Source organism: Otolemur garnettii, unplaced genomic scaffold, assembly GCF_000181295.1.
Source record: "Otolemur garnettii isolate 467f Iridium unplaced genomic scaffold, OtoGar3 scaffold00045, whole genome shotgun sequence".
In the NCBI taxonomy this organism is placed as follows: Eukaryota; Metazoa; Chordata; class Mammalia; order Primates; family Galagidae; genus Otolemur; species Otolemur garnettii.
Genome location: NW_003852440.1, coordinates 7290888 through 7301522, shown reverse-complemented (window position 1 = coordinate 7301522; position 10635 = coordinate 7290888). Strand labels below are relative to the sequence as shown.

Here is a 10635-nt window from a genome sequence, read left to right as displayed (position 1 = left end):
GTGGGTGGCAGGCACCGCGTCCAGGGTGCACTTCCTGCTCTGTGTCCCCCGTGGGTGGCAGGCACCGCGTCCAGGGTGCACTTCCTGCTCTGTGTCCCTGTGGGTGGCAGGCACCGCGTCCAGGGTGCACTTCCTACTCTGTGTCCCCATGGGTGGCAGGCACCAGGTCCAGGGTGCACTTCCTGCTCTGTGTCCCCCGTGGGTGGCAGGCACCAGGTCCAGGGTGCACTTCCTGCTCTGTGCCCCCGTGAGTGGCAGGCATCACATCAGGGTGCACTTCCTGCTCTGTGTCCCCGTGGGTGGCAAGCATCACATCAGGGTGCACTTCCTGCTCTGTGCCCCCGTGGGTGGCAGGCACCGCGTCCAGAATGGACTTCCTGCTCTGTGCCCCAGTGGGTGGCAGGCACCGCGTCCAGGGTGCACTTCCTGCTCTGTGCCCCCTTGGGTGGCAGGCACCAGGTCCAGAATGCACTTCCTGCTCTGTGTCCCCGTGGGTGACAGGCATCACGTCCAGGGTGCACTTCCTGCTCTGTGCCCCAGTGGGTGGCATGCACCTCGTCTAGGGTGCACTTCCTGCTCTGTGCCTCCGTGGGTGACAGGCAACCTGTTTTTGCTCAGGAGTGTGTGTCTGGATGTTCTGATCTGTTACCAAAGGACCATCACTCCTGGAAGTTACAAAGATCACATTTCTGCGTGTGCTTCTGTGCCCTGGGGTCTTCATATGTTTCTGATGGTGTTAATTCTTTGAAAGATTAGTTTCATAGACTTAGCGTGTTGTTTTTTCAAATGTGAGGTTTAGTAAAAACAAAAATTTTAAGAAAGAAGTGACATTATTTGGAAAGGTAACATTATTTTAAATTAACATCTGTTTGAACAACGCATGCAAATGCAAGCAGTCCCCTGATTTTTTTATTTATATATTTTATTATATATTTTGTTTATATATTTTATTTTATTTATTTTATTTTTTTAAGTATATATATATATATGACATTCTCACTTGGTGTCACAGCTCACAGCAACCTCAAACTCTGGGACTCAAGCGATTCTCTTGCCTTCGCCTCCCAGACTAGGTCTCTGACAGGGTCTCGCTTTGGCTCCAGCTGTTCTTGAACCTGTGAGCTCAGGCAATCCACCCACGTTGATCTCCCAGAGTGCTAGAATTACAGGCAGGAGCTACTGCACCTGGCCCAGTCCCCTGATCATAAAAGCATCTTTTCCAAAAGCATCTTAAGGGTTGGTTATTAGGAGCCTAGAATGAAGTTTCTCATGGGAACAGCGTCCTGAGTGGATCCTAAGACCCCCTCATGAGTGAGATACACTGTACTTGGATGTCGGCCACAGAGTTGATGCTGGCAGGGCCTGGGTTCCTGTGCCCCACACCCACTCACAGGTGCAGTGGGTCGTGTTTGATTACTGTCATCAGCCACTCTGCCCGTGAGATGCGGTACTGCACTCCAGACTAGATGGGGTGGAGAAATTCTAAAACTAGACTAGGAAAGAAGACATTTTGAACAGATAGATAGAGCTCGAGGGCCTGGTGGGTAGGTTAGAGGAGGGAGAAGCAGCTCTGGCTCTGAGGAGGTACTAAGCTGCAGAACCTGTGCTGCAGGGACAGCAGTGTGGTGCGAGAACGGTACCACTGGGGCGGCTTGCCATGCCAGTCAGGATGGGGACAGGAAAAATGAAGAAGAAATTGCTGGGCCTGGGGACTATTGAATAACCCAGGGAACAGTGGGTGGGTAGTGGCTGGGACAGGGCAGTGGGCAGGATGTGTCCTGCAGAATGGACCAGGAGACAGCAGCAATGGGGCATCATCATGTAGCACCAGATCCCCCTTCTCCAGCAGGGTCCTGAGTAGGGATTTTCCAGGCCAGCGTAGGGCTGGGCTCTTTGGGCAGAGGACTATGGTCATTATTTCCGGGGCTACAGGGATAAAAAGGGCTCTGTCTTTTTTTCAGCTGGTCCATTGGTCTGAGGGCGCAGGGCAAGGCCCATTCTTGCTTCCTCTCCCTGTTAGCCTGGCCTTCCCTGGACTGGCCTCTGCTCACCATCAAACAACAGTACAGTGCTGAGGTGGACAAGAAGGGAAGGCCAAACACCACGGGGCCTCAGGTCTCTGGGAGCAGTGTCAGAACAAGCTGTAATGACAGCCAAGGGTGTGCAGGGGGCTTGTGTTTGCTGGATCCTGCCATCCCAGGTCCTCCTCATTATCAGCTGGAGGCTTTCCATGGGGCCTTTTCTGCTCCAATGCAGAAGCCACACCCACGTGTCTGTACACTTGCTGGGGGTGGCATTTACACTGTACCATGTGTTCTGTCCAACCTGGGGAAAAATGTGTAAGACCTTTTTGACAGTGAATTTGCCCAGAATCGCATGGCTGTCACAGGAGGTCATGTGTACTTCCTCAGGAATGCATATGTGATCAGGAGCAGAATGCCAAGAGGTCCCTCAGGACTCTTCTGCCCCTAGCATTGGGCGGGAGGTGGGGTTCTGGGTTTCAGGGAGTTGAGAAGGCAGAGTTCCACCTAGGAGCTCCTCACCTGTCTTATCCTGAGCAAAGGACTGCCTGGAGGCATTGTGATTCTCACTGGCTGGGTGGAGTGAGGAGCAGGGGAAGGGGCCAGGGAGGTGCTGGTGGCGTGCAGGAGTGAGGTGAAACTTACACCTGCACACACTCCTGGTTTCCTCAGACCCAGGACCTCTAAGACAGTTTAAAACAGCAAAAATGAGAGACTTGAGGGTCTAAACCATTACGACGTGGCCGGCAGCGCACTTCATGCTATGGTAAGTAGACCTGGCACCAGAAGTGTCTATCCTGATGCCATTGCTGGCACCCAGAGCTGCCGAGCCGCGGCCCCTCCTGACCCCACTTTGGAACTCCTCCCACATCTCCTCACGCTTGCCCCCTCCCCGCCACGGGGAGGGGGGAAGGGTGACACTTTTTATTATGTCAGGTTTTGTAGGGAGCCGCAGATGGGGAGTAAGTGCAGGTGTGGACATGAGCTAAGTCACCCGTTGATTCCCCACTTCCCTCTCCTCACAGGCAGAACTTGCAGTGACAGCAGGGCTGTGAATTCTGCTCATCTGCAGGTTCAACCCACATCACCCAGGCAGGTGCCCACAGGGAAGTACTGGGCTTCCAGTACTTGCTGCTCAGGCGCAGGCAGGGACACCCTTGTGGGCACCACCTGTAGCCTGGCAGCTGGGCAGTTCTCAGTGGCCCTTTCCAAGCACGGAGCAGGAGCATGGAGGGGTGTCAGCGGGGCAAGGTGTTGGGCCTTATTCACTTGAAGTGGCAGTTAATTTGCATGGGCGTCAGAAGTGCGGGGATTACTGTTGTTGCTGCCCTTTCATTTAGTTTTTATGGTCACTGCAGAGGTGGGGGGTTACTTCGTACAGACCAGAGGAAGCCATGCTCACACTCAGGCCTTGGACTTGGGGCTCTGTGCTTCTCCTGTGTACGTGTCATCCTGGCTGTAGCTCTGTACCTGTGCTGGAAGCACCAGGCTGTGTGGGCCTCCAGCCCCATCACTGACTCGGGCCTTGTCTTGGACCCTCCATTAGCCACCTGTGCCCTGACTAGTGATGTGACTGATTTCCTTATCAGCATGGGAGGCAGACATGGGAGGGCTGGCAAGTTTTGCTGTTGAGCACCATTAAAAAATACCTGTGAATGCCTGGAACAGGGTGTAGGAGCAGGTGTCTTGCTCACAAGAAGATGATCCCTCAGAGGCGGCTGGGCCAGATTTGTAAGTGCTGGTGGAAGCTGTGTTCTTCCCAGTCACCTGCAGGATTTGGGCTTTTTTCTGATCAGCCTGGGGCATCTTGGACCCAGGTGCAGACCATCGCTGGCAAAGCAGTTGGCAGTGTTTGCAGATCCTGCAGTAGGGTGCTCTCGGTTCTGAGGGGGAGGGCCGGTCCGTGGTGCCAGGAGCACTAAGCTCACTATTGGGAAGGGAGGACTAGTCGCTGCAGGATGTATACAGGACTGCCAGCCCCGGAGACAAGCCCCTCGTGGGCTGAGTGCTTCTGAAAGGGTGTGGCTGTGAAGGTGGGAGGACTCGCACTGGCCACTTACAGTGTGGGCGAGGGAGCTGGGAATGTATGGGACTGCGGGGATTACCGTTGCTGCTGCCATTTCATTTCCAGCCCCAGGAGGTCAGCACAGGTTGCTGTCACATGGCTCCTCTTTCCTATAGAATAATTGTGTATAGGCTCTCATTTTTACAAAAGCACATTTCGGCACTCACAAGATCATATGATTCTTTCGTTGGTTTCAAAGAGTACTTGTAAGAGAAGTCTGTCCTCTGGAGATAAGTTTCCTCATAAATATCTGCATAACCTTATTTAATAAGCAAGCTGTTTCTCACAGCGCTGGATGGGGTAATGTTCCTTTTCTCTTCTCATCTATCTAAATACCTTTTCTCAAGTTATTTAAATGTGCATTTTGTCCTCCTGTCGTCTTTGGTGATAAAGTGAGTTTCTGCCTCATGTGAAATTTCATGTCTTTGAGGTATTTTCCACCAGCTGCTTCTACTTAGCTAAGTCCATTTTACTAGATTCTCATATTTTTTTTAATTTTAAAATCTCTTTAATTTCTAAAACTCCAAAGAGTTTAGAGAGGATAGAAACAAGATGACATATGAATGCTATTTTTTAAAAGTCAGTATATTCTGTCCTTTTCTCTGCTATTTTGACTGTTTCTTTCTAGCCTCTAGGTTACACTCTGAATCCTCAGTTACCTGTGTACCTGCTGCCCCCCTTCCTGCCCCCCACCTGCTGCCTCCCAGGTGTCCTCTGTGCACCTCAGAGTCTACTTTTCCCTTCCTCTGACTCTGAGGGAGCTCCTTGCCTAGCAATTCTAATTAATACAGAAATAACCAATTTTTGTAATGGTTCTTTAGCTGAGTGTTTTTGGATTCTGGACTGTGACCCATTATTAGATGGTGAAGGCGTTGTCGGGAGACACATCCACATAAAGGAATATGTCTGTTCATCTCATAGTGAGGGCTTAGTTGTGCATGAGGGCAGGTGTGTGCATTCTGAAAGCTGGTTTGTATGTTATAGTTTTAAACATGTTTGAAAGCCCCTGCAGTATTCTAACATACTGCAAAGCTTTTATGGAAGTCCTGCTGTTTGTAATTTGTCTCTGGTCGAATGGTTTTGTGCCTTGGGAAGATTGTCCGAAGGCAAGGTGGAGCCCACCCAGCGAGTCCTGTTGCAGATGTTCTCCTGTCAAAGGAAAGGGCCCCAGCTGGGCACCTCCACGGAAGCTCATATAGTCTTTGCTATTTCTGTGAAGTCTCAAAGGCTTTCTCCTAGTTTATTTGTACTCATTATGTCAAATCTCAGCTCAGTCACCCCTTCAGCACAGAACCTTCCTGAGCACCCTGTTCTGGACAAGCCTCTGTTCGATGGTTCCACAGAACAGTGCTTCTCGTCATCAGGGCACTTAGCTCAGGTTCATTAATACGTTTATTAGTATGGTCATTTGGTTCCTGTCTGTCTCCCGTCACCTAGGATGTGAACTCCGCAGGGTTGGTCTTGGGCCTGTTTTCGGTCAGTTGTCCCTGCGGGACGATGTGTGGCATAGTCAACGCCGGTGTACGCCGGAGGCTTGGGGCTTAGTTGCCCCACATTGATTGATATTAGACATCTTGCAGAACCCTATGCTGTAATCATGTGTTATTCCAGAAATGGGGTGGCGATCTCAGAGCACAAAGAGGGATACCGGTCGGAACATAGTCGAAGCCCTGGGAGTTCGGCAGAGGCCTTGTCCTGCGACCACTGCTGCCCTTGCACACAGACCACTCCAGCCAGAGCCCTCGTACCTTCCTCCCCAGCACCCCAGGGAAGCAGCAGCAGGGCAGGGGCAGGATCACAAGATGAGGTGCCTTTTGGGGGGCGATCTCCTCTCTGGCTCTGTAACGGGTGGGGGTGGGGCCCACCGCGGTTCCTTGTTCCATAGTTCCAGGTTCCTCAGTGCAGTCCATGCATATTTGGGACATTAAACAAGTTCATTAAAACCAGCTCATTTGACTTGTGTCATACGTGTTGCTGGTGTAGATTTTGTCAGAGATTGTCCCGACTCCGTTTGTGTCAGTCTGGAGGAGCTGCAGGTGGTGAGGAGGAGGGTCTGCATGCTCTGCAGCCTGGCGCCGGGTGAGGGTGGGGGCTGTCTTCTCATCTTTGAAGAGAGAGGGTAAAGGCGGGAAGATGGGAGAGACAAGGGAGGATCTGTCAGCATTTTTATGGTTGTCTTTGCATGGTGAACATGTTTCCAATAAGGTGTTTGAGAAATATTTTAGGTAGAAGAAAATGCTACCCCTTTGACTGGCTTCCATAGCCCGACACGGATCAGAGGCGTGCTGTCGGCCGGGACCAGGAGTGTGGGTGGTGGAACTGATTTCCTATTTGAAAGGCCAGGCTTCTGTGACTCTTAGTATCATTTCTACTGCAACCAGTTGTGATGAGATGGGGGTTTTGACCTCATAGGACAATTACTATAGGAAGCAGATGAGTTTTTATTTAGAAATTTACGCTTTAGTTTCAAACAAATCACAATTAACCGAATCTCAGTTTCCTTATCTCTGAAGTAGAGGACGGAACGCGATCGTGTGCAGGGGACTTCTGTGGGGAGGGCGTGTGGAGGCGCACACCCTGTCCTGTTGCCGTGTGGTCAGTCCCAGCTGAACAGCCCTGGATTGACTAGCGGCACCCTCTCTCCCAACTGTCCTGTAGCTGCTGGCAGCTCTGCCTCCCCCTCGGACCTGGTTCTGACTGCTGAGCTCCCTCAACATTATTCTAGTTGGCTCCGAAATGGCACCCCGCAGGGTCTTTGCACGGCAGTGCGCCGAGCTCGCCCTGACAGTGGTGCACCTGCCCCCGCTGCACCTCCTCCTGGTGGAGTGGCCTTGGCAGCCTCCCTGCCCTTCACCAGCCTCACATTTATTTGTTCACTTTACAGCCACTGGGGATTGTAGGAGCTTCATGGTGAACAGGATAGTTATTATTGTTTTTTTTTCTTTTTCTTTTATTCCAAATTTGTTTGTATCATGGCCATCAAGTCCTCATGAAAAAACTTAATTTCAGAGGATGAATAACTTGTCCAAGATCTTCTAGGTAGCAAAAGTGCTAAGAAGTGATTAATGGAAAGCTAGGATTGACACCAAGTTGTGAATTTTCTCTTTGCCCCTAACCGTCTTCCCTTCTACCTTTTTTCCTGTTTGGGCATCACCACCTTGCTGGTTCCTCTGGGTCTGCCTTTGTGTGCCACTGCCTCTGCCCCAGGTCCCTGTTTGAGACCCTGCAGAGCTGCAGTGTGTTCTTGGAGAACCTGGCACTCGGCTCTCGAGAGTGACAGCATCTGAGGGGTCCAGGACAGCGGGTCAGTGCATGGTCAGGCTGCCTGATGTCCAGGAAGAGAGCAAGTACAGCATGTGTGTCGGGGATGGCCAGGCTCCTGCTGTGAGAGTGCAGGCTGCTCACTTCTCCCTGCAGGCTGCTCACTTCTCCCTGCAGGCTCAGGTGTGGTAACAGCTGCAAGAAGGACACCTAAAGTGAATTCACCGAGGGAGGGTTGGTATCCTGTTCTTTGGGGATGTTTTTTGTATAAACATTTATTTTTGTGTTAGCTGGTGTCACAGGATGTGATACTTTGTTTAATTTGTGTGTTATCTTTTCCATCTGACCTGAGATGCTTTTTGGCATTATCATAATCCCTAGAAAAGATAAGCAGAGAACATCTCCTTTTATAGAGTATGGAAATGGTGCCGTAGTCATGGGTACTTGATCCTGCTTTGTGTGCTGGTTGGATGCCTGCACTTCATGCCTTTAACCTTTATGTTGGAAACCGCAAATGTTCAGCTCCCTGTTCTCAGGCTCACAGATATGATTCTGCTTGCTCAGGGTGTTTGTCGTTTAAAATGATCAGACTATGGCTGTGGGCATTATTTCTTGAGTTCACACTTACTGCACTGTCTGTGATGAGCATTCTGGTCACATTTTTCCCATTCTCATATTTTCTGCTTTACATTTTTTAGGGAAAGTACGGTGGCCAGACTTTAACCAAGAAGCATACGTTGGCGGGACTATGGTCCGCTCTGGGCAGGACCCCTATGCCCGCAACAAGTTCAACCAAGTGGAGAGTGACAAGCTGCGAATGGACAGAGCCATACCTGACACCAGACATGACCAGTGAGTACCTAAGTCAGCGTCACTGGGTGGCTTCACCTGCTTTCACAAAAGCCAGGGCACTTTTCTGTGTCACTCTGGAGTTTTCCCTTTGCTCTGAGAGCCTGAACACGCATGTGTCTGTACAGTGTCATAAAACTGCAAGTCCTGAGCCATGTGGCCATCAGTGGACCTTCACTCCCAGGACGTGAAGAACGGTTCTGGACCAGGTTCTGGCCTCCAGGACCCCATCCTCCCCTTAGTCCCACCTCCCCCGACAGTGTGCAGGGACTGTGGGTTGCTGGCCAAAGTGTGGGAGCCCGAGAGAAAGTTATGTTGCTGACCTCATTGTTGATACCGGAATTTCGTCTTCAGTAGGTTCTTGGTCTTGGTGATTCAAAGAATGAATCCGCAGACCACAGATCAGTGGTAAGACCGAATTTATTTACAGAAAAGAATACAAAAAACACCCAGGCTCCTGGCAGGGAGAGAAAACCCAAGTCCAGAGAGAAAAGTTCTCTCTCTGTCTCTGTCTGTCTGTCTCCAGGCTCTTTGTCTAGGGGTCTATACAGTCGCATGGGACCCTCTGTAGTTACATTTAGCGTGTCTCGGACATGAATGAATGGCTACAACCCTGTTCATTCCCAGGTGTAGACAACTGACATGAAATTGACCAGGTCTAGAAAATGGGGGTTCCCTGTTCGGCCATAAGTGCAAGGGGAGGGAAACCTAAGGTGCTGGTGTCTCCCCAACAGTTATCTGGCCCCTCCAGCTACTGTAGCCTCCTGCGGGGGTGTCCCCTGTCTCCTCTCCAGCCTGCTGGTTCCTGTTCTTGCTGCCACTACACCAGCACCGCCAAGGTGGAGGCAGCCGGTCCAGCTCCACCAAGCTGGCTGGCTGCCTCGTGTCCGGTATCATTATCACTTGTTACTTTTAAGATCTGTTCGCAAAAATAAACTTTTCCATATTCACAACCTTGGAAGGAAAAAATCTAAATTCCTGCTTACTGGGATGCTGAAGGTAGAAACATTCCAGAGACTAGAAAGGGGAGTCACCTGGCTGGCAGAGGACACAGAAGGGACAGGTGACGCCTGTCCATGCCTTGTACTAAGAGACTGTCTCTGTCCACATCCTTTTTCTTTTCCTTCTTTATAGATCTGGGACTTATGGGTAGATGCCCCCTGGGATCTGCCGGGCTCAGCTCAGGAGGTGCACAGGCATTTTAAAGAGTATTTGTCACCACTTAGCAGAAGAGCCGTGTTCACAACTTTTACTGTCACTCTGTACCTTCAGTCCTTGCCGATGAGAACCTTGATTGGGAGGTGTTTCACCTTGGCATTCTTAGTGGGTTGGTCTCATTTCTGATTATTAAAAATAAGGAGCTACATACACTTTGAAGGCAGCTGTTTTCCTGCTACTTTTAGAGTTTTTAATTTGTCAGGGAGAGGAACATGAGTATCTGCCAAGTATCAGGCTCTGTGCTTGATTCTGGACCCACTGGGAAGTGAGGTGAGCAGCTCCTAGGCTGGAGGAGCTGCTTCACATGAAAACTTGGGACCCAGAAGGTGGGAGGGTGAGGAAAGTGCAGAAGCTACATCCTGGGTCGAGGGCTTCCTGGAGAAGGCAGCGATTGCTGGGCGTGACTTTCAGGGAGTTATAAGGAGACCAAGACGAGAGGGACAGTGTATATTCACACACGCTGTTTTGTTTTATAGGTTAATAGCATAATTCAAAAGAGGCTTTTTCTCATCTCTCCTACTTTGAGGGAACTTTATGGATAGTGAGGTCCCTGCTGCCTGCAGGGGTACCTCTCTGAATCCCTTTCTCTGGGTTCCAGCCAGCTGTGTTCACTCCTAGCAGCTCATGTGTAAGAAGTGTGTTTCTCATGGGCATGAACACACAGTACATCTGAGCATGCATCGTAGATCATGTTCAGTCTCTCACAGTTCTTATAGAGCCACTCCAGAAGATTGCCTTTAATTAATGTTTACTATTGTCTGTTAATTTCTTTGTTGAAGGCAATTTCATTTATTCAGTCTGTAGGCTGTGCTACTGGTTAACTGCTAAATACTGTGTCTAAAATAAGGGTTTAGCTGGATGTTGTGGTGGGCAAGCACCTATAGACCCAGCTACTAGGAGTCTGAGGCAAGAGAATTGCTTGAGCCCAAGAGTTTGAGGTTGCTGTGAGCTACAACGGTACAGCACTCTACAGAGAGTGACAAAGTAAAATGCTGTCTCAAAAAAAAAAAAAAAAGAAAAACAAATGGAGTGCTGACCTGGTATCTAAGGGCCCAGCTGAGCAACACATGGGCTTGGGATTCCTTAGAAGTCTCGAAGCCAGAGCTTTGTGTGGTCACAAACGTGTACATGGGAACATTCCCCTGGAAAGCTGTGTGGGTCGTGGGCATATGCACGTGAACATTCCCAGGGAAAGCTGTGTGTATGGTTGCCAGTGTGTAC

General features: G+C 50.3%; 1 protein-coding gene across 2 annotated transcripts in view; it reads left to right on the top strand.

Moving 5' to 3' along the window:
- GALNT2 (polypeptide N-acetylgalactosaminyltransferase 2) overlaps positions 1 to 10635 on the top strand; it is a 208148-nt gene that overhangs the window by 127279 nt on the left and 70234 nt on the right. For both annotated transcript variants that reach the window (XM_023513885.1, XM_012805913.2), the window contains exon 3: positions 8046 to 8199. In XM_023513885.1, the coding sequence (XP_023369653.1) occupies positions 8046 to 8199 (154 nt within the window). The remainder of the gene's footprint in view (positions 1 to 8045; positions 8200 to 10635) is intronic.